The sequence below is a fragment of the Aquila chrysaetos genome, chromosome 5, assembly GCF_900496995.4.
Source record: "Aquila chrysaetos chrysaetos chromosome 5, bAquChr1.4, whole genome shotgun sequence".
NCBI classification, from domain to species: domain Eukaryota; kingdom Metazoa; phylum Chordata; class Aves; order Accipitriformes; family Accipitridae; genus Aquila; species Aquila chrysaetos.
Window position 1 is genome coordinate 6,598,282 of NC_044008.1, and position 20,151 is coordinate 6,618,432.

Here is a 20,151-nt window from a genome sequence, read left to right on the forward strand (position 1 = left end):
CTAAACTCATGAAGGAAGAGGAATGTGTAACAGAACGAAGTAGTGAGTCTTGGTCTGTTTGAAAGCAGTTTGTTGCGTGCTTTTAAACCCAAAGCAGACGCACCCAGGACTAGGTTTTGTAGGTGTGAAATTGGGTCCTGATTTGAGCTGATGATGTAAATCCATATTTGGGCAGAATTTCAGTGGAAGGTTTTGTACCAATTTTATAGACCTTGCAAGCTCAGAGAATTGACCGTTGTATGTGTCTGTGCTTCCTTAGTATTAGTATTTCTTGCTACTCTTAATGCAGGCTATAAAGTGTTAATGAAAGAAGAAGAAAGGCTGGAAATTTCTTTCCAGAGAATCGTTTGCATTGTGATGGAGGGAGAAACACAAATGCACTTGCAAGTCCAAGCAGAGCTATGCTGGAGTTCATCACTCCCTTTCCTTTGGTTTTCTGGAGAGGTACTTAATGGTGTTTGAATATGACTGTATAGTGCCATTAATGTAACAATTTTCATTCGTACAGTGCAACACCAGAAAGATAATCTCTGTGTTAAGTACTTTTCCTTTATAATCCCTGGAGAGTCAGAATTCTAAAAGCAAATATTGTATTTACCGTAGACTGTAAAAGGGAAGAAATGAGGCTAAAATGCAGAGCAGCAAAGATAACATAGAGTTCCTTTTGGATGTCTGCAGTGGTACTATGAATATATACATATACACTGTTATGCTTTTTATTTTATCTCTAATTTGAAATAAACAACATGATTACAGATTAGATCAGTCATGGGTTCAGTATTTCTGGCCGAAGCAAGAAAAGACTTGATGTGCTAGCTAACCACGTAATTGAAGCAGAGATTGTTTCACTGTTGGTGATTTGTTTAAGGATTTTAATTTACAGTAATGAGTGTTCTTTGCTGCATTGTAACCTGGCTCCCCATGTCTGCCTTTGGAAAACAGTCACCGCTTGTATATACCACTGGAATGATGATGCGAGGCGCGAAACACCAAAATGGAGCAGTTGAAGGCTGCTGCCTGACACCTCTTTTCCAGAATATAACAGAGTAGGAAAATTGATGCCTAGCTGTCCTTACTTTGATTTGCACAGGAGCTCTCGTAGGAGCTCAGCGACTGTTGGGGACTGGGGGAAATGGAAGTGGGGTGTCTTTCAGAATTCATCAAGTAGGCAGATAACCAGTGCACCCCAGAGGACAGCTGTGCGTTGGCTACTGGAAGGACTGAAGAATAAGATGACTTCTCCCTGCGTCTGACTTGTGTGTTTCTTGTTACGAAGTTAAGCAAAGGAGCAACAGGCAGTGGTAGCTGGAGAATATCAAAGGTCCTTGAAAGCAATTTGACCAAAACAGTCAGTAAAGGGAAAAAGAGATCAACACTGTACAGCACATTTATTTTTGTGGAATAGTTATTCAGACTAGAAGAGAGCTGTTGGGAATCCAGACAAAGTTCAAAAATGATAAAACACGGTGCTAGGAGCCCTATGTTCAGATGCTTTGAAGTTGCTGTCACTTGCTGTGCTTTTGGAATACTGTCCAGGAATGAAGCAGTAATGAGGGTCAGCTACCATGGTTGCCTTCCTTATTTTTATATATTTGGTGTATTTTTGGTGGAATACTGAGTTTCGTGAAGAGCAAATAAGCTAAATGTAAATAAAAGGTGTGCTAAGGACAACTGGAAAGAGGAGTGGTAGGAAAAAAAAATGAATACAAAGGGAAGTAGAGGAGTAGAGGGTAAAGAAGAAAATGTGGTCAAGCTTATAGAAAGTTACTTGAATGTCTGGAAAAACAGGTTTGGTTGTCTGCTCCAGATGGACAAATGATGCCTTTTCCGTTGAATTCCCCCATGGGACACCATCCATGCCTTCAGTGCACGTCAAAGGAGCCTGATGGACTCTCTCTTCAGGGTGCCTTGAAGCCTTGGCCATACATCAGAATCCTCTTTCTTGTGGGCAGCTCAGTCGATATTGAGAGTAAAAGTCTCTTTTTCAGTGAAAGCTAATGGCATTGTTCCTTTAATCCAAAACTGGAGATTTTATGTCTGAATTCAGGAACTCCTACAATCTAAAGGATTTTATTCTTTTTTCCAGGAGACTGTTACTTAGACTGCCACTGCTAGAAACCCATGGTTAGTTTGCTCATCGGTAGTTCAACAGTAATTGTATTTAAGGTTCGTTTTGTTTGGATGTTGGTGACTCTTAATCTTTCCATACTGTCAGTGGTGCAATTCAGCTCTGATGTATGGGTTCACCATCCTGCTAACTGGAAAATCCCATTGCAGGTATGATTTCTGTCATCTGTACAAGAGTTAGGAGAAAGTATGTTGTGGATGTACTGCGGAAAAAGAGTGGGTGGTACGAGGTAGAAATGTGGGTTGTGACCAAATACTCATTCTTGTCCACTCTGTAACTGTAATTTAAATGTCAGTCTATATACATCAAACATTTAATCATATGGCATCCCTCTAATTGCTAGAGGAACTGAGGTATTGGTTATAGAAAGCAACGCCAAGGTGTTGTGCAATACTACCGGAAAGTGTAATGAATGACACGGAAAGCTGAAACAGTCAGGGAAATCCAAGTAGCTGCAGTGTTACATACTTATGTTTAATTTTTCAATGAGACACTTGGAATGACATCTTTTCTTTTACGAATGCCAAGGAGAAGGATTATCGTAGAAAGGCCTGCAGAACGACACAAGTCTTCCGTTTCACAGGACTTTGCACTAAGTAGGAATGTTAGTAGGCTACTCAGAGGGAAGTAGGGCAGATGAATTAAATCTTCATTTCATTTCTGTTGAGCCTCAGCAACTGAACTTTAATGTTTTTTAATTACATTTCTTACCTGGCTGGTGAGAGGGGCTGTATTAAACCACAAATACCTTAACATCTGGGGCTCATTTGTTCCAAAATGAACACCATCTCCTTTAATTCCCTATTTGTCTCTCTCTGCTCTTACAATATTTGCCTTGTACTGATTCCCCTTGCTAATTGCAATCCATCCAGCGCTGTATGTGAAAAAGCCATTTTAGTTGCATGATTTAATGCTTTTAAGTCATCTTGGCTTTGCTGACTCATTGGTCAACCTTGAAAAATCATAACAGTGCAAACATTGCAATGCCATCAGAGGACTAGCAGGTTGCGCAGGGGACTCTGTTACTGATTAGTGTCATTTTTTTTCCAAGTTGAAAGAGCTATTGTGTTTAAGGCCATGAGATTTAGAATTAGGAGTAATTAAAAACCAAGGCTGCTGCCTTTATATTTTTTTAAATATGAAGGGCCCCAGGAGTCTCTGTAGTCATTAGAAAATCCTATTCTCGTGCTAAGCTTGTCCTTATAAGCAGTTCTGTTGTTGGCTTTCCTGAATGTAAAGCAGGATCTTGTTCAGAGTTGATGCTGAGAGAGGGGAAAATATCGTAAAGGCAGGGGAGAAGAAAAGTGTGTGTGTGTTTGGGGGGCAGATATTTAGTGCTTGCATGGTTGCTTTGTAATGTGTCCTTAGCAACTGGCTTTCTACTCTAATGGGAAAAAATAGATGGTGGGAAAGCATTCAAGGAAAGTGGGTCACATTTGATCCATGACCTAAAAGGAAAAGTGGGGGCAGGGAATAATCAGCTCAGATCATTAATGAGGTGAAAATTTATCCTTACAAGGCTCTTTCATCAAACTGGGCAAAACTGCTATTCCAGTGTCTTGGTTATGTGATAGAAAATGCAGCTTCCACTCTCTGAAAACACTGCAATTGCTTCACAGCTTTTTATTTAAAAAAAAAGAAAAAAGTTGTTTGTTTTAAACACTCTCAAGCAACACAATGATTAGACATGACAGTTTGGCTGTGGGGCCTTCCTTTCAGTTCAGGAAAATATAGAACATAGCTGAGCTGTCCTTTCCTGGTAAAAATGAGGTCATTTGTAAAGCTTTGTGTACATTTCTGCAGCACTCGTAGAACAGAGCTAGCAAAACAGTTCTTCTGAAGTCTCAATCCTACCTCCACCAATATTCCCATTTTTAAGAAATGCAGACCCATTGACCATGTAAGATGAGAAATCACAAGCTGTGATTTAGACTCAATGACTCCTTGAGGATGTTTAGTTTTGATTTAACTGTCAGGGGCGCGTACGCTGCAGTTGTAAGTGCGCTGCTGTTGCTGACTCTGAGCTTCTTACGGCTCTGTATGGCTAAGGGAAAGCTTCTTGTAATCTGTTTCCTTTTCCATGTGAGCTGTGTATGTGTTCTGAAATAAGCAAAAGTACGCTGTCAGGCTTGATTTTTCTCATCGTTACATATACAGATGTATTGTATACATTATATTTGTTAATCCCTGTTGTTCAAAAAATGCCCTAGGCAATTAAAATTTATTAAATAATAATTTATTTTATGTAAGAGCTAATATTAATTTTCATACACAACTATTTTTCTTCTACCAGTCAAATGTTATATAGCTGCTAATATTTCAAGGTAGTTTTAATTAGCATCTCAGCCTAATGCAACTTTGTCTGAGAATGCATCATCAAATTAAGTAAGAAAGGATAGCAAAGGATGTACTGGATAAGTGACTAGAAAATACGGAGTAATGCAAGATGTGAGCTGGCGCATCAGAGTTGCATTCCCTTCTACCTTGAAACTTCAGGGAATATGTTCCCATTCTGTCCAGGAAACTCTTGATGTTAACCCACAGATTCTCTGACCCTTCGTAGTAAAGCACTAACTGTTTCGGTCAACTGTGTTGACGTTCAGTCTAATCATGGAAGGATGGAAGCACAGAGAAGTAAAGAAGCATTCAAGATCTTGGGTTCCATAATGAAGATACTTGGTATAAAACAGTAGATTAAAAATTCCTGACTTTGTAGGCTAAGTGAACTCAGACCTGCTGTGTCCCCTTCTCCTCTTTTTTTTCTTAACCACCTATTAAAATACTCTTGAGAGTGCATTGTGTTTCCTAGCATATGAAAATAGTAGGAAAACATCCGGGCTTACTAATAAAATTAGGTCTGCTACTTAAAAAGCAGCCAGCATTGTTTGGGACCTCAGAGATGCTCCTGCAATGCAAATAGTAATAGTGGCTTTGGAAAGTACTTTACTTCTGCTGTATTGCATAATTTTCAAATACTGCTTTTAAAAGACAAATTAGAATTGCATCAAGTTAAAAGAAAAAGTGTATCAAGAAAGGGGTTTTTTTTGTCTTTATTAACATAATGGTTCAACATTTATATAGTGCTTTCCTCCAAGTGTTTCAGAGTTCTTCACTGGGATGGGAAAATAATGTACCGATTCAAAGGTGAGGGAGATAAGCACAGCAAAGGGAAGAGACTTATGAAAGAGTGTGGCTGAGAAACGGCTTTCTTTGTTGCATAGTCCTCTGCTCTTTACCATTAGAAACACTTCCCAGTTTTGTTCTTCTATCAGATTTTGTCTTCTCTGAAGGATGGTTATAGCAAGAAGACTGATGTGCCTTAAAATAATCCGTACGTAATACCCCTCTCAATGAATTTGAAATTGCTTGAGTAGAGCTCCACATTTGGTGTTCGTAGCTGACCTGCTGCCCAGCGGGTCGCTGTTTATCGTGAGTGATTGCGTGGGCATGAGGTACAGATATCCTTCCCTGTGTTAAACCAAAATGAGCACAAGTCCACAGTTCTCCAGTGGTGGCAGTCAGAATGAAAATTCAGGCTTCATGTTTTTTTTCTCCATATCTCTTGCTTACAGTGACAAGCCCAGCAGGTTCAGCCTTCAAATCATTAAAATAAATGCTCATACTATTAAAATCCCATATTTGATGCTTGGATTCCCCTCTGTTTCCTCTATCAAGCAATTGAGACCTGTGAGCTTTGAGTCTATATTCTCGCATCGGCAGCATCCAGGTTCCTCTACTTGCCCTGGGGCAGGTTTCTTCCCATTTTCCATCTGCTGAGCAAAGGTGCCGATGACCGTACAGAGAGGGGTTATATGGAAAATCAGTTGGAGGAGAGCTAGAGATCTTAGGGAACCACATGGTGTTACTAATCCTCCAGCTTTCCAAAGACTTGTCATCACAAATAAGAGTTTTCCACTTTCAGGGGGAGGAGGGAAAGAGAAAAAAGAAGGAAAGAAATTAACCCTGTGGTGTGATGACAGAGATTTCTATAAATCACACTGCGTTTCACACTGCTGCTGACAGCCAGCCAAACCTGAGCAGGCCAAGTTTCCGCAGGTCGAGTACGATACAGGGAGCTTAAAAATACATCCACAAGTGTTTAACTACATTTTCTGTTGCACAAGGCTATTGACGTTTAGAGGCTTTGTACATCATGGGATGGTCAAAGGGATGGGGATGGTATTCCCCTTTTTTCCCATCTCCTCCTTTCCCATTTCTTCTGGAAAAGTGCCAGCAAGTCACCAAGACCTGGGTTCATTTTCACTTGTGAATAAAACCTCCAGAGCAAATAATAACCCACTGGGATAAGCTTTTTTTCAAAATGTACAGTTGAGAAGTTACTTCATCCTTTTAAATTTCTCCTGCTGAAAGTATTTATCGTGACCTTAAAAACATGGGTTTCGGCAACTTTTCAGGATGTATTTTCCTGTTGATTTGGCAAACAAATTCCAAATGGCAGCGCTCTGCTGTTTTCCCAATGCTGCATTTACGCAGACCGCCCTGGAAACTCACAACTAGAAGACGGAGGTCTATCTTTGAAGTCAAAAGTGTCCCCATAAATGACTGCCATATGACTTGGGAAATGTGTGTGTTAGGGTGTGGTTTTGTCAGGGTTTTTCATGGTATGTTTATTAGGAAAATTTAAACCAGTTTTTCTGAGGGTTTTTTGTTTCTTTGAATGATGCCTTTAAAGGGGGAGTTGCTCCTTTCCTAATTATGTGTAATTGTTTATTTTCTTGCGAGCCTCAAAAGAACAGTGTAACCAGCGGAGCAAAAGAACTTATTTGCAATAATAGGGTAAAAATCAGAAACTAAAGAAAATCTTGTACTGTAATAAGAGTTTACTTTAAAGACTCAGATTTGTTGTTAACTACTTGTGTGCTGGTGCTACTTAACCTTTTATGTACCTTCTCTCTCTTCAGACTTAAAAGTATAATTGTTGGTAACCCAAAATACAAAGGAAAATGAGTCCTTCTTTGAAGAGCTTAGAATACACATTGCAATGGGATTTAGAGGTTTCAACAAGTGCAAAATTGAGACAACGTGGCCCATTTCGCCATGCGTACGGGGCAATGCTTTCCATCTGGCACACGTAGTGTTTTTTTCATTAAAAATCGCTTAGTATTCTGGCTTCACAGCCAGTTTCTCTTCTGTAATCTACGTATCGCAGTTGCATGTGTTGATAGTGGTACATCTGGCGGGACCTGGTTCTGCCACCATTTGACGCTAGCAGTAGCGTGTAAGACTTGCCGAGCTGAAGTTGAAGCTAGGCTCCAGCTTAACCCATTATTCTGTCTTCCATCAAGCTGGTAGGAGTACTTGTACTGTATCAGAGAATCAACCACCAGCAATATTAAGGTTTGGGGGTTTTCCCCTCCTCCGAGAAGCACTAGAGTGAATTAAAAGTATGTTGAAAGTCACTGGGGAAAATCACTTTCTATCTATTGACATTTTAGTAGCAATCTAATGAGGTAGTTAGCTTTTTCTAGTATGTTAAAGTGAAGAGTAGTTAGAAAAGATTTAGAAAAGGGAAACTTTTGGATTTTTTTGAAGCTTCCCTGTAATACAACTTGAAAAAAAAACCCTCTATTGATTTCGTTGTTGTCCAGCAATCTGATCAGAGCTGAGGTCTGCTCTATAGAAAGGCTGGGCGCTTTTCCAACTCCCTTTTCTGCCCCCAAAAACCTGGCTGGACAAAGGTGACTCTTCTCTGAAGAACTATGAAGTATTTCACAGACAACATTCATGTTTTCCTTTAGTAAACAGGCCCAATTCAGAAGAGGTAGGAGGAACAGAGGTGTTCTGCAGAGAGGAGGGAAAAAACAGCAAAAAAATCTCTGCCCCCAACCCCACACCCCTGCTGTATCTCCCATTTAAATGGCAAAGTCAGCTGTCTCCTGCCCTGCATGCAGGTGTTCAGTTGAGCTACAGTTTCATAAGCTTATTTATCCCAGTAACATTTGAGAGCTTTCCCACAATCCCCAAAGTTTTGTCTGCCCACATACTTTACCCTCAAGCCTTGGGAGGGATAAAGATTTTCCTCTTTGCTTGTATGTTTAAGATTTCGCCCTCCTCTGCCATTAAACCAAGCCTGATCCTGATTTTCAGGCAATTTTACAATTGTACAATTACAATTCAGGCAATTCACAATTTTAATCTGTGGCGTCTCTCATGCTCAGCTAATACCAGAACCCTGTTTTCCAGGACGCTGTACAGGAGGATTGACTCTACCTGAAAGAGTTACAAAGGCAGGCAAGGGACTAAAATTCCCGAGGCCAAATAGTGGGGTGAGAAGAGATGGGAACAACCTCTAACACCTCTTGGTTCTCAGAGGCAATACTGCCTAATGAATAGGCACTGAATATCTTAGCACATTTTATCCACCTGCAAAAATTGCCCTGTTGTCCTCTGGGGTGGGATTGCCCCACTCCTGCCCTGCTCTTTCTGGCTTCTGATTGATTGCCAAAATGAAACCTCAAGTACTGGAATAGCCACACTCCTTCCCCTTCCCCTGGCCACTGGTAGAATTCCACCCTGCCCAAACAAAATGCTTGATTCGTTGAAATAAAGCATGATGGTCTGCATTTGCCTCTGTGCTGCAGAAATCAGCTTTGTCACCTCTTTAACCTCCAGTTCACCAAAACCTTTCCACGTGGTAGAAAGTAAAAAGTTGGCTACAGTCCTTCACAGGTGACTGGCAGCTTCTCCATGCTTTCTACAGGCTGGGGTTAGGGCAGAAGCGGGTCAAGACTGCAGTGCTCGCAGTTGTCGCCCCAGCAGTATCTGGTTAAACCCATCATGTACCAAGATGCGGTGGACCGGCCACCCTAATCTGAGCACGTACGATACCCGAGAGCTCTCATAGCATGTGCTGTGTTTGTGTATATGCTATTAGTGTTTCCACTGAGGTCTGCATCTTTCTAACAGCTCACTGCAGCTGTATTTGCGCATTATAAAATAGTATGCTTTAAAGTGCCTTGTGAAGCAGATTCTTCCAGCCTCGCGTTGTAAGGAAACAAGAGTCGCACCATGCAAAAGTGTGTCTGCGCGTGTCAGCAAAGTGCTTTTTCAGTGTGATAGCTGAGTGCAAAAATTTCAAGAGGAATCAGGCAATTAAATTTCAAACCCACATCTCTTCTGTTTGTTAGGAATTCGTCGTTTCACATAGAGGCAACATTTCGTTGTGTGTCTCCTATCTTCTATATACACAGTTTAATTTTAATTTTTTAATATTGTCTTTCCCTGTTGTTGGGATTTTTTTTCTTTCTTTTTCTGGACAGGTTATACATATGCTAATAGAAATATGCCTATTATTTGAAGCATAGTTCTGCTTGTCAATGAAGCTTCATTAACACCGTTATCACTGCCTGACATTTATCTTATAATTTTCCAGAGTTGACTGTTACATCTCCATGGAAACCCAAATTGCAATTGAAACAAGTGAGATAATAAAGGCATCCATAGAGGATTGACAGTATGCAAGCCCACAGTGTTTGTAGGCTACATTTGTTTATAGTTCCTTAGATAAATCCATTGCAGTGGAGATTTTTATTACCTGTCTCCTGTCTTTCTATGACTGCTGCTTATTGCAAGGTTTAGAACAACACTTTTTTTATTTTGCTTTTTAATTAGACCAATAAATTTTATTGGACTCAGCAAGGGAGACATTGAAGATGAAAATTCTAGAGTGATTTTTCTGGGATGAAATATGAATTCTTTTATATATGATTTTGGCACTATATAGACTCATGAAGTCTTAGGTTGGTTTGGGGGTTTTTTTGAAGCAGCCAAAACTTACTATCGTGGACTCTTTTGATTTGCTGACTCTTTCAGTATGTAACAAGGATCTTTTTTTTTTCTATACCTAAGGACTTGAGCTCGCTAAGTTCGTGACTCTAAATCAATTTAGATGGTGCCTCAAAGCATAGAGTCATGAAACTGGAGTGGGTCCAGAGTGAATTAATCTGAAATTAATTTGATTTTGAAAGGCTCCATCTGGCTGTGTTTGGAAAGGCATTTAGACAGATATATAAACAAATGATCATCTGTATTCTATATGCCAGATGTGGTGTCAAAAAAATGAAGAAATGGCTTAAAAAAAAATGAGCTGAGGGGGATTTTGTTATAACGATGCTCAACTTGTTAAATTTACAATTGCATCACACTTTGTACAATAATCTTTTCTTATATTCAGAATTGTAAAAGGGGGGAGCATGGGTGAGCCTGATAGGATATTTTGTTTTAAGTAAGAAAATTGAATGTCACAGCTTGCTTTAATTGTCTATTTGAGATCTCACATAAATAAGCACAGCTAACTGAAATTGGCTGTGCCCTTAATATGAGCAGTGCTGTGATCTTCCATTCCCTTTTTAAGGAAGCTATTTAGGTAAAGCAGCCGTGTCAGGCGTGAGGCGTTGGCCTCCCTCTTTGGACATACGCTTTTTGGGCCCCATGAAAATAGCTCCCTGCGCTTTGTGGAGCTCAGCTGGGAGCAGGTCCGAGCGTGTGTGTACACACGTGGGTGCCAGTCTTGAAATACATTGGACTGTAAATTACTTCTTGCAATAACTGGTTGACTTTAGCACACAGAAATGGCTGTGTTTCAAAACAAATGTTTGGAGGACACCTTTCCCATGCCCTCCATCCCCCCAACCCCAACTCCAGGACACAGCTTGCCGTAAACTAGGTAAGTCCTTGCAAACCTCCTAAGAACTGGCAGATAACTGCCAACCTGGACATAAAACTTGCTGAAATAGTCACGTCATTAATTATCAAGTAAAAAAAAAAATGTTTTGAAGCCTTCATTACTGCCTTTGAAGTTTTTTGAGGGGCAAAGGAAGAAGGGAATTGAGTAACGACTTTGTAAATTTGGAGCAGTAAGTGTTTGGAATGTGGAGAGAGAGACTGAGGTTGTTGACAAGAAAACAGATGGTCCTACGTGTCCTGAATTTTAAAAGCCTGGTACTATTCTAATTTGGTTGTTGACATGTCACAAATATATAAGCATTTGGGTGTAATCAAATACTTTTTTTTTTTTAAGTAATACCGATAAATGTTTCCTGCCACACAGAAAGAAGTATGCTTCATTGCAAATATGTGTAATCAGTAAAGCAAGGCATTAATAATCCACACCATTAATACTGAGCAGTCAGCTACTTCAGACTCAACTTCATGTGAAGAATTATATCAATCAGTGCTCCAAAACTATAATATAATTGTGCAACCGCATGAGTGTGCTCTCATGTTACTGTCCAGCTTACGGTAATGTAGAGAGAGCCCCTTTGCAATTTGAGTCCCTTTTAGACATAGCACAGATATTTATGCAAAAGAACAGCCTCTGCCCCAAAGAGATTAAAAAGGAAAAAGTTGGTGAGGAGCACAAGAAGACTGAAACAGTAAGTTGTTGCTCGCAAGCATCATAGTTGTGGTGATCTGCCAGGGTTCTCTTCCTGCCATAACGGAAATTAGTTTAGAGACAGAAAAATTTTAAGTTAGAAGCCTTTGTTAATGCTAAGCTCTCCAGGTCAAAACCAGATGTGCAGATGCCCATCTGGGAGTTGGCCAACAGAAAACAGATACTTAAAATTCATGACTTAGGTATTTATTAGACATGTCTTAACTCTTGTGGTACTTTTCTCCTGCTGCGTAGAGTTAGAAATGCACTTACCTTAAACCTGATGAAGACAGACCCAATCTTGTTTGAGGGTTTAATGTACAGAACAAATTCTGCCCAGAAAGCAAAAATGACTTATTGGGTGGTTGTCTAAGCTGAGCATTATGTAGCAGAACATTATTGCTTGGTGGACCTCATCTAGCCTTGAACTAGTTAATTCCCAAAGCCTACAGGAGAACCCAGAAGAACAAGGCTGGGGCTTAATATATAGCCTCTTAGTTTAGATCTCCAAACACTTATTTTAGACATTCTTATCACATATCCCCTGAAATCTGTGATCCTCATCCATGCTTGAAGAAGAGGAGAAACAAACTCAAATGGTAAAGGTTGGGGTGGGTTTGGCTTCCTTCAGCCGTTAAAGGGCAGGTGTCTGTCACTGGCTGTTGAGCTTCTACTAGTTTCAGAGTAGTAAAATCTATAGGCCAGTGTAGGCAAATCCTTGAAGATACTGAAAATAGACCATTATGAGTTTTATCAGCATAAACAAAAAGATGCTGCCCAGTTCAGACCTGTACAGATGGTGTGTTTAATTGTTTGCTTCCACAATTGGATGAACTAGCAATGATATTTAATTGTTTTCCAAAATAGAGGACTTTAAAAAAACCAAACCTCTTCCTCTCCCTGTTTGCCTTCACTTCTGCACTCATTCATTCTCTTGTTTACATATATTTTAACTTGTGTGAGTTACTCCACTCGTGTCTGTATACAGCACATATACATCATTAAGTACTAGTGTGTGTTCTAAAAAATAATTTGCTTGATTAAAAATAGGTCCATACACCAACAGTAAAAGTTGAGACAGTCTGAGACACGTCGGACGTCTTTGTTTTTAAAAGATGTATTTGAATGTAAGGTTGTTTTGAAGGTGTGATGTAGCAGATGTACAAAGCTTTTGCAAAGTTACTGTTGCTTGACTCTACAGTTCTAGGAAGCATTAGCAAAAGCAGGACAATAAAATAACATCATTTGGTAGTTTTAAACATGTATACAAGGGTTATCCAGGTTTTAGGTTGAAACCCCAGCTTTGAATCAAACTGGTTTGTAATGGAGGTGATGCAACAACACAGAGGCTGAGCACCTGAAGAGCCACCAGCCTCTAGAGGTGAATGTTTAGCGATGAGCACGGCGGAGGTTGCAGCCAGGTAGGGACAGACCCTTTCTCATTTGCTGTGGTGAGAAGAACTCTGAGTGCTAATTTTAGGAAGTCAAGAAGCCTTAGCACAAAGGAGTGTATGTGCTCCAATGTGTACCATGAGCTGAAAAGGTAATTGCATTTTAACGTGGCTCTTATTATGATTTCTTTTTGTATCCTTGATTTCTTCCTGTGATACTAATGAGGAATCTGCATCTATACCTCTAAAAAATAATGTGTTTTATCTCAGATGTGCTCAGCTCTCTTCTGATGTTTCTCTAGTATGCATTTTGTTCAGTACTTTTTCCAATTCATATTGCCCTTAGTATCATGCAGTCTGACCCTACCTGCTTGAAAGGTAACTTCCCTGTGCTGGTCCTTCTCCCAGCCCAAATTTATTCCCTATCAAAATATTTTTCAAGGTAGGAATTATTTTTTTTTCCCCAGATTTTCAAATCATTTTTCCTCTGTGACAGGATGCTACCTCCTTACTTTACCTAAAATTTGCGTTTAAGGCATTAAAGTGATCATGTGTACTAAGTTTGGAATTAATCAGAAAAAAAGTATCCCCTATAGTAACAATGGTTTGCCAGAGTTTGTATGACCTAATGTATGGAGAGAGTTAGCAAAGCTGAGCTACAGCTAATCACTGGTTTCACCAGAAAAAAATGACTGTGAATTTTAAATTATCAGAGCAGTAAAAAGGGCTCCATTGTCTTAAGAAACATTATGCTTTTACAGATAATTTCTGCCAACGTGGAGGCAACACAAGAAAAAAACCTTTGCATTTACCATTCAGTGCTTACACAAGCACTTGAGTATTATTAGCTACCGAGAAGAATAAAATCTGAGCGTTGGATGTCAGGTATTAAAAGCCATCAGAATTGTTCATGTAGTTAATGTGCGTGTGTGAGTGCAAGTGCGGTTGCTCTCTGCTGGATGGATGAAGAATTGCTCAGCTCTTTGTTAAAGGCTTTATGGGTCTGTAAGATGGAGTAAGGGAGAATGTTTTGTGAGCTCAGAGTTTCGGTATCCCTCCTGCAATCGCAGTTGGCCTTCAAGTGTAGCGGAATGGCAGCTCTGCGAGTCTTATAGCTACTCAGTTGTCAGCCCCGCAGATGGGTGCAGGGAAGCCTGGAGAAAATTATTTTGTAGACGTTACTGCATGCATAGGACCAGACGTCCTGCCGTATGCTGCTTTCTTCATTGGGCATGATGTCAGGTTCATTTAGCAACTGCTGTTACAGATATGTGTTACTTAATAATAATTATTAGTATTATTAGAGTTTAATAGTTCTGCCAAAAACTGTACAAGACACTACAGCAGGATCAGTTAATGATTTTTGAAACATCATCTTTCCTTTGAGCTGCTTTTGAGCAACTGCGCTGTGAAAATGCTGATGGGCCAGAAAGCTTCTGGAGATGACTTTTTTTTCCCCCAAAACACAGAGACCTGGTCATTTATGGCTTAAAAATATGGAACAGCTTCTTTTTTTGTTTGTCAGAGGTTCTGGCCCTTATTTTGCTGGCCAAAATCCAATTTAGGTAATTACATTCTGTGTCTATAAATCGCAACCCCCTGCAGTTTTCAATTGGGTATGGTATTGTTCTACCCTTCCTGGCTGAAATTGTTGTGCGATAATGCTCCATGTCATTAAACAGCTGCCGTCTGTCACCTTACGATGAAGTCATTCCTCTCTAAACAATGAGTTTATAAAGCTCTTCTGGGTCCTTCCAGATAAAATTTGCTCGTAAACCAGCAATTATGATCTTTCGAGTATGGTAAGGTGATGCTTGTTTGTCTCTCTTGACAGCAGTTGGAGTCCTTCAAACGGGTGTTGTCCCTTTTGTCAGCTTGTGTGATATCCTGGCAGTGACTCCGCAGCTCGGATGTAAATATTTATTACTGTAAAGCCCTTATGCCAGTAAATGCCTCTGCGCTGGGGTGGATTTAGTAGTCTTTACACTTGGAACCCGCTCGTTATCATGCTCTTGTTGTTATGTTGGCTCTTAGAGGGAGTTCAATGTTCTCCTACAGATGTCTTATACCATAGAACGTAAAAAAGGCGAATCCCCAGCAAAATGGTAAAACCACTAAAATAGGGTGAGGGTTGAGACATGAATTAACCAAAACAGAACAGTGAGAAGGGTTCTGGCCAGGGTTAAAAACAGATTTGAAAAATGGGTCTCACGTAAACCCGTTTGGTCCCCGTTAACAGCTGTTTTTCAGCACCTGGCTTGACACCTAGTTCATTGATGGAAATGAACATGGATTAACGCCAAAGCTCTTAACAGTGATGAATTTAAGAGAGCCCCTTTTGATCCAGACTTTATTTCTGAAGTCTGCCTCTCTCTCCTTAGCGGTCAGTTCGCTTTTAGCAGTCTTGCTGTAATTACAGATATGAATGGGAGAGACAGAGAAGGCGTCTACTAGGTTTTTCCGGTGCTCCTGCTTAAGCAGCAGTGATATTAAAACAATCTCTAGCTCCTCAAAGAGTGGCCCTGTCAACTTGCTGAAATGATGGAATGGTAGTTAGGTTATTAAAAGGAAAATTGGCACAAATTGAGAGAGAGGATGCTCTGGCAGCAACCACAAGCAGCCAGCGACTCAAGTGGCTTAATCTCTGCCCTCGGGCTACTCTCTACGATATGGATGACACCTTGTCAGTGAAGATGATGTGCTGGGTCACCCCCGAGTCCAATGGGCTAAATTGGCCATGGAGGGAAGGATTGCTGCGGTGTAGTGACAGCAAGCCACATAATCTAATTTTTTATTTTTTATTTTTTTTTTAATGTATGTCATCATTTGGGTACTGACAGTAATTGTCGAGGGATCCCGTTCTCATTAGTGTCCCCTAGACACAGCTATCTCTGTACGCTCATGCTTTCAAGAAATAGTCCTAAGCTTTCGCAAGAATTGCTTTGCCTCCTCTTGGAAAGTTTCACACGTGGTTTTTCTTTTGCCTTGTTATTTCTTGGGTACAGCAGGAGGGGAAAATGGGGGAAGGAAGGAGACACTTCCTCTGAGAGCCTTTGTGTTGCCAAAGAGAAATATCAAAAACTCTGCAGCTGTTGGCGACTAAGAGGTCTTGGTGCAGAGCAGTAATGTCCATTGGGTAAAGACGAAGGTTGGGAGAGGGTAAGGGAATTCATCTTTAGCAGACATTATTTGTGAGGGATCAAGAATATTTGGCTGGATTTTGTATTGACCCAACAAGCTCTGTGACAACTGAACTGTCAGGCAGGTGTGCCGTGCAGTTGTGTTCCTCAGTGGAGCCTTCAAGTACACTGCAGGGATCAGATCTGTAGAATCTATAAAATTGGGAGGTTTTTTTCCATTGTTATCTTTCTGTTGTTTTATTCGCTTGTTCAGTTTGTCTGCATTGGCTGTAGTCCTATGGCTACTGCCGAAGCTGGGTGAGGATGCTACTGCAGGTGCCATTGCTGCAACAGTGCTCATGTGCTCCTCAAAACCCCGACTGTGAGAGCGGGATCCCTCCTCTGAGGTGCTCGAGAGCCTTAGTTTGCACTGAAGTCAAAGGAAATGCAATTTCGAAAGGAGCCCAGCTGTGCTTGTAGAAATAAGCGCCCTCTCTGCGGACTGAACTTGCCTATCAACCCCCAAAAATGTTGGCAGCTCAGTGAAACCCCTACCTTGTGGTAGAGAAGGATTATAAAGAAAAGTCTAAGCTATGCTTGGTTTTTTCCTAAATCTGCAGGAGTTAGCGGATTGGCAGAGCTGTTAGTGGATGGTGGAATTTAGTCTGGAGAAGTTTTAATGACTTATCCAAGTTAATTCAGGCAGCCAGTGACAAAACCTGTCCCCCGGAGCTTTGCATCACAGCGTATGGTAGCCTACACGTGGAGTCAGAGCCTTTAACTGTCTTTATCCAATAAAGCATTTCAGGAATATGATCAATGTAATTTGACTTCAGTTCCACCAAAGTAAAGAAAGGGCTTAAACATTTTGTGGAATTAGAAGAAATCTTGGCCTGTGCCTAAACCTTGAGCTCAAAGCAGGAGCTTGGTGCTAATGGGGTCATTAACCTAAGAAAACAGGTAGAAGTGTTCAGTTTTGTGGTTTCCTAAAAATTGACTTTTTAGCAATGGAAATTGTGGTGCTCCTGGTGGTAAAGGTGGTTTGGGTAAAGGAAAAAGTAAAGGAATAAACTTGTTATTCTTTATTAAATATGACCTTTGCTGTAATTTTGGGCTAAAGTAGCAATTGTATATGGATTTCTTAAAGAACAGATCCAACAGAGAGAATAGATGAAAGGCATAATTTAAAAATGAACTCAATTAATTTTTTAATGTAAACAACAAATGAAATGAAGGGAAGAATGAATCCTATTTCTGAAAGAATATAGTTGACTGAGTCCAGGGCAAAGCTGGGGGCTACGCAGCTAAGCTTCTACCTTTTCTTGTCTTTACAGGTCCAAAATAACGTGTAAGCATTTTCCTTAGTTATTTTAAGCTATGCATCAGGGATTTTTCTACCTCCCTGCTAGGGAGGTTGTTTAACAGATTGGGTTTTATATGAAGGAATAGGAATTGGAAAGAATGCAGTGATTTCTAGAGGTATAAGTGTCATGTAGGTATCTACTGCTCCATGAAGGTCTTGATAGTTGTTCCCATGGCATATCATTCAAGTGAGTCAGTCAGCGTTTTTCTGTTTCTTGGAGATTTGGGGGAGCGGGGGGTGGTTCCAAAGAACCAAAAGTTGGTTGATTGGTTTGGTTCGACTTAAGTGTTATGTATGTATGGAAAATGCAGTTTCTAAGGCCTGGAGAAATCGTGATTTCTCCAGGTGTGCTTGTGACCTGTAGAACATCTTCAAAACGAAGAGCATATGTAAGACAAGAGAGGGTATTTGTGCATGAAACGTGATATAAAAGGTTGGACCACATCTTTCAGTCTCTTACTCAGGCAAGACTCCCACTGGGATCAATAGGAATTTTGTCTAATAAACGAGTGTGATAAGTCCTGTTGTCCGCTGATCTGTGTTGAAGACACTTCACAAGTGATGATCAAACTTCACGTTGTTGGTTTAAACTGTGCCTTTAATATAACTTTCTTCTTCCTGCCATAAGTAGGGGGAGTGCTAAAGTTAATATGGGCATATTAATATGTTCAGGTGAAGTATGTTTCAAGGAGATGAAATACATGAAACTAAATAATTTGTCTTTGCACAGGTTATAGCTGTGAGACAGGGGAATTGGACAGGGTTGTTTTTTTTCTTGCCATTCTTAGATATTTTTTTTCTCCTGTAAAATACAATTTTTGTCTGGTTGTACAGATTTTGAGCTCTTCCAAGTCCTCTTGTGGGCATTCTCTCCTGAACAATCATCAATGGAGAAATAGTAATTAATGCCAAGATTTTGAACGTGGCAGGTGGCTCTGAAATGCCTGAATTCTGCGATGATCAACTTTCGACATTGCTGAACACAGGCCATTTCTCTCCTTCCCCCAGTGGAAAGATGGGGGGAATGCTCTAAAAGTCGCGTCTCATTAGTGTTCTTTCTTGAAACTGAAGCATCCAAAAATTATCACCACTTATGGAATCTCTAGCCAAGTAATTAGTTGAAATTACTGTCCTTAATTATCAATAATAGCATGAGGGGGTTTTGTATTTTTACTTTTGTTCAGTATTTAAAATGATTTGTTTTCCTAATAAGAGTACAAGTCTTCGTAAACCATAATATGTCACTCGTCTCACAGAGCAGTTATTTTTTGTTGCTAAGTTCTTTTCCCCTGCAAAAGTGTGTGGTTGTTTTGAACTTAGATGTACATCTGGTGATCAGATAGGGTAACAATTTACAGGGTGTGAAAAATTTCAAAAATCTGATGTCCTTTTGCAGGGAGAAAAACTTTTTGAAGCAACATTTTAATTTTTGCAACAAAGTAGACAATTTTGCCACTGCCTTCTCTTTTTGAATTGTGCTTTTTCTTACGCCAGGGTGCAATAAACAATGTGCTTTAAACTGGAGCTCTCCAGACTGCTTTTCCTTTCTAAAGAGCGTAGGCAACTAATCGGCAGCAACCAGCCACATAGCTGGAGTGTTTTCCATTCTAGGCAATATCATACTAATTTGATGCACACATGGATGCTTCACACAATCTGCAAATTCATCGCTGGCATCTTGCATTAGTCATCTGACAGATTGCCAAGTGTTTCATATTCCTTTCATGTGACTTTATTACAAAACACACACACACACACACGCACTGCTTTATTTCTGCGAGTAGCCAGTTTAGTGAGAATTCACTGCAGTTCTGTTTACAACAGCCATGGAGAGAAATCTGCACTTATTTGCAACTATCCTCTGCTTTAAAATGCAAAAGTCCCAGTTTGTGTTGTGCCGCTCGCTTCTTATGTAATGACATTAGGCAGCAGCCTGCAGAGAAAACCAGACTCAATGAAAAATGTAATCACATTGTTTTTTGTTCATAATACTTATGCTATTAATTAAATACTGATTTTTTTTTTCTTCCTGCTTTGTGCCAATTGACATCATCTTCTGCATCTAGTGCACATGAAAACTGCGTACTCTCCTAACTTGCCTTCTCTTTTTAATCTCCTTTTCCACTTTCTAGTAACGGCACAGCTAACAAGATGAATGGAGCTTTGGATCATTCAGACCAACCAGACCCAGATGCCATTAAGATGTTTGTTGGACAGATTCCCCGTTCATGGTCGGAAAAAGAGTTAAAAGAACTTTTTGAGCCTTATGGAGCTGTCTACCAGATTAATGTTCTCCGAGACAGAAGTCAGAACCCTCCCCAAAGTAAAGGTACAGTAGTTGTGCTCTCTTTGCTTTCAATTTGTTTTTTTTTTTCTGATGATCTTGCTTGCCTTCAGGATTTCCAAAGACGTTTGCATCTGGGCTGTCTGTTTTGAAGCATACTGTGTTGAGCCATGCAGCAGTCCTAAAAGGAGAGGACTCCTGAATACCTATCGATTACTGTCTTCCTCCTCTTCTTAAATTGCAGTTTAAGTGTCTGTTATCTGGAAGCGTGCATTCCAACTGTGCAAAAAATAACAAAAGATTGCTGTCCTTGTTTAAATTATCATTGCCAAGAAACATGGAAACCAGAGCAGTCGCTTTCCCAGGATTAGCTCATGACAAATATAATTTTCTACTTCCTTTCATTTCCTCTCTTTGCACCCCAGGTGGGAATAATTTTAAGGATACAAAAGGGGAGAAATGATAGCAGTGG

At 40.2% G+C, this 20,151-nt stretch overlaps 1 protein-coding gene across 13 annotated transcripts in view; it reads left to right on the forward strand.

The window, feature by feature from the left end:
• CELF2 (CUGBP Elav-like family member 2) overlaps positions 1 to 20,151 on the forward strand; it is a 379,996-nt gene that overhangs the window by 222,577 nt on the left and 137,268 nt on the right. For 11 of the 13 annotated variants that reach the window (XM_030016268.2, XM_030016264.2, XM_030016265.2 and 8 more), the window contains one exon: positions 19,528 to 19,724. In XM_030016268.2, the coding sequence (XP_029872128.1) occupies positions 19,528 to 19,724 (197 nt within the window). Of the gene's footprint in view, positions 1 to 19,171; positions 19,359 to 19,525; positions 19,725 to 20,151 lie in introns of those variants that run through there. The other 2 variants (XM_030016275.2, XM_041123928.1) reach the window with 2 other exon arrangements.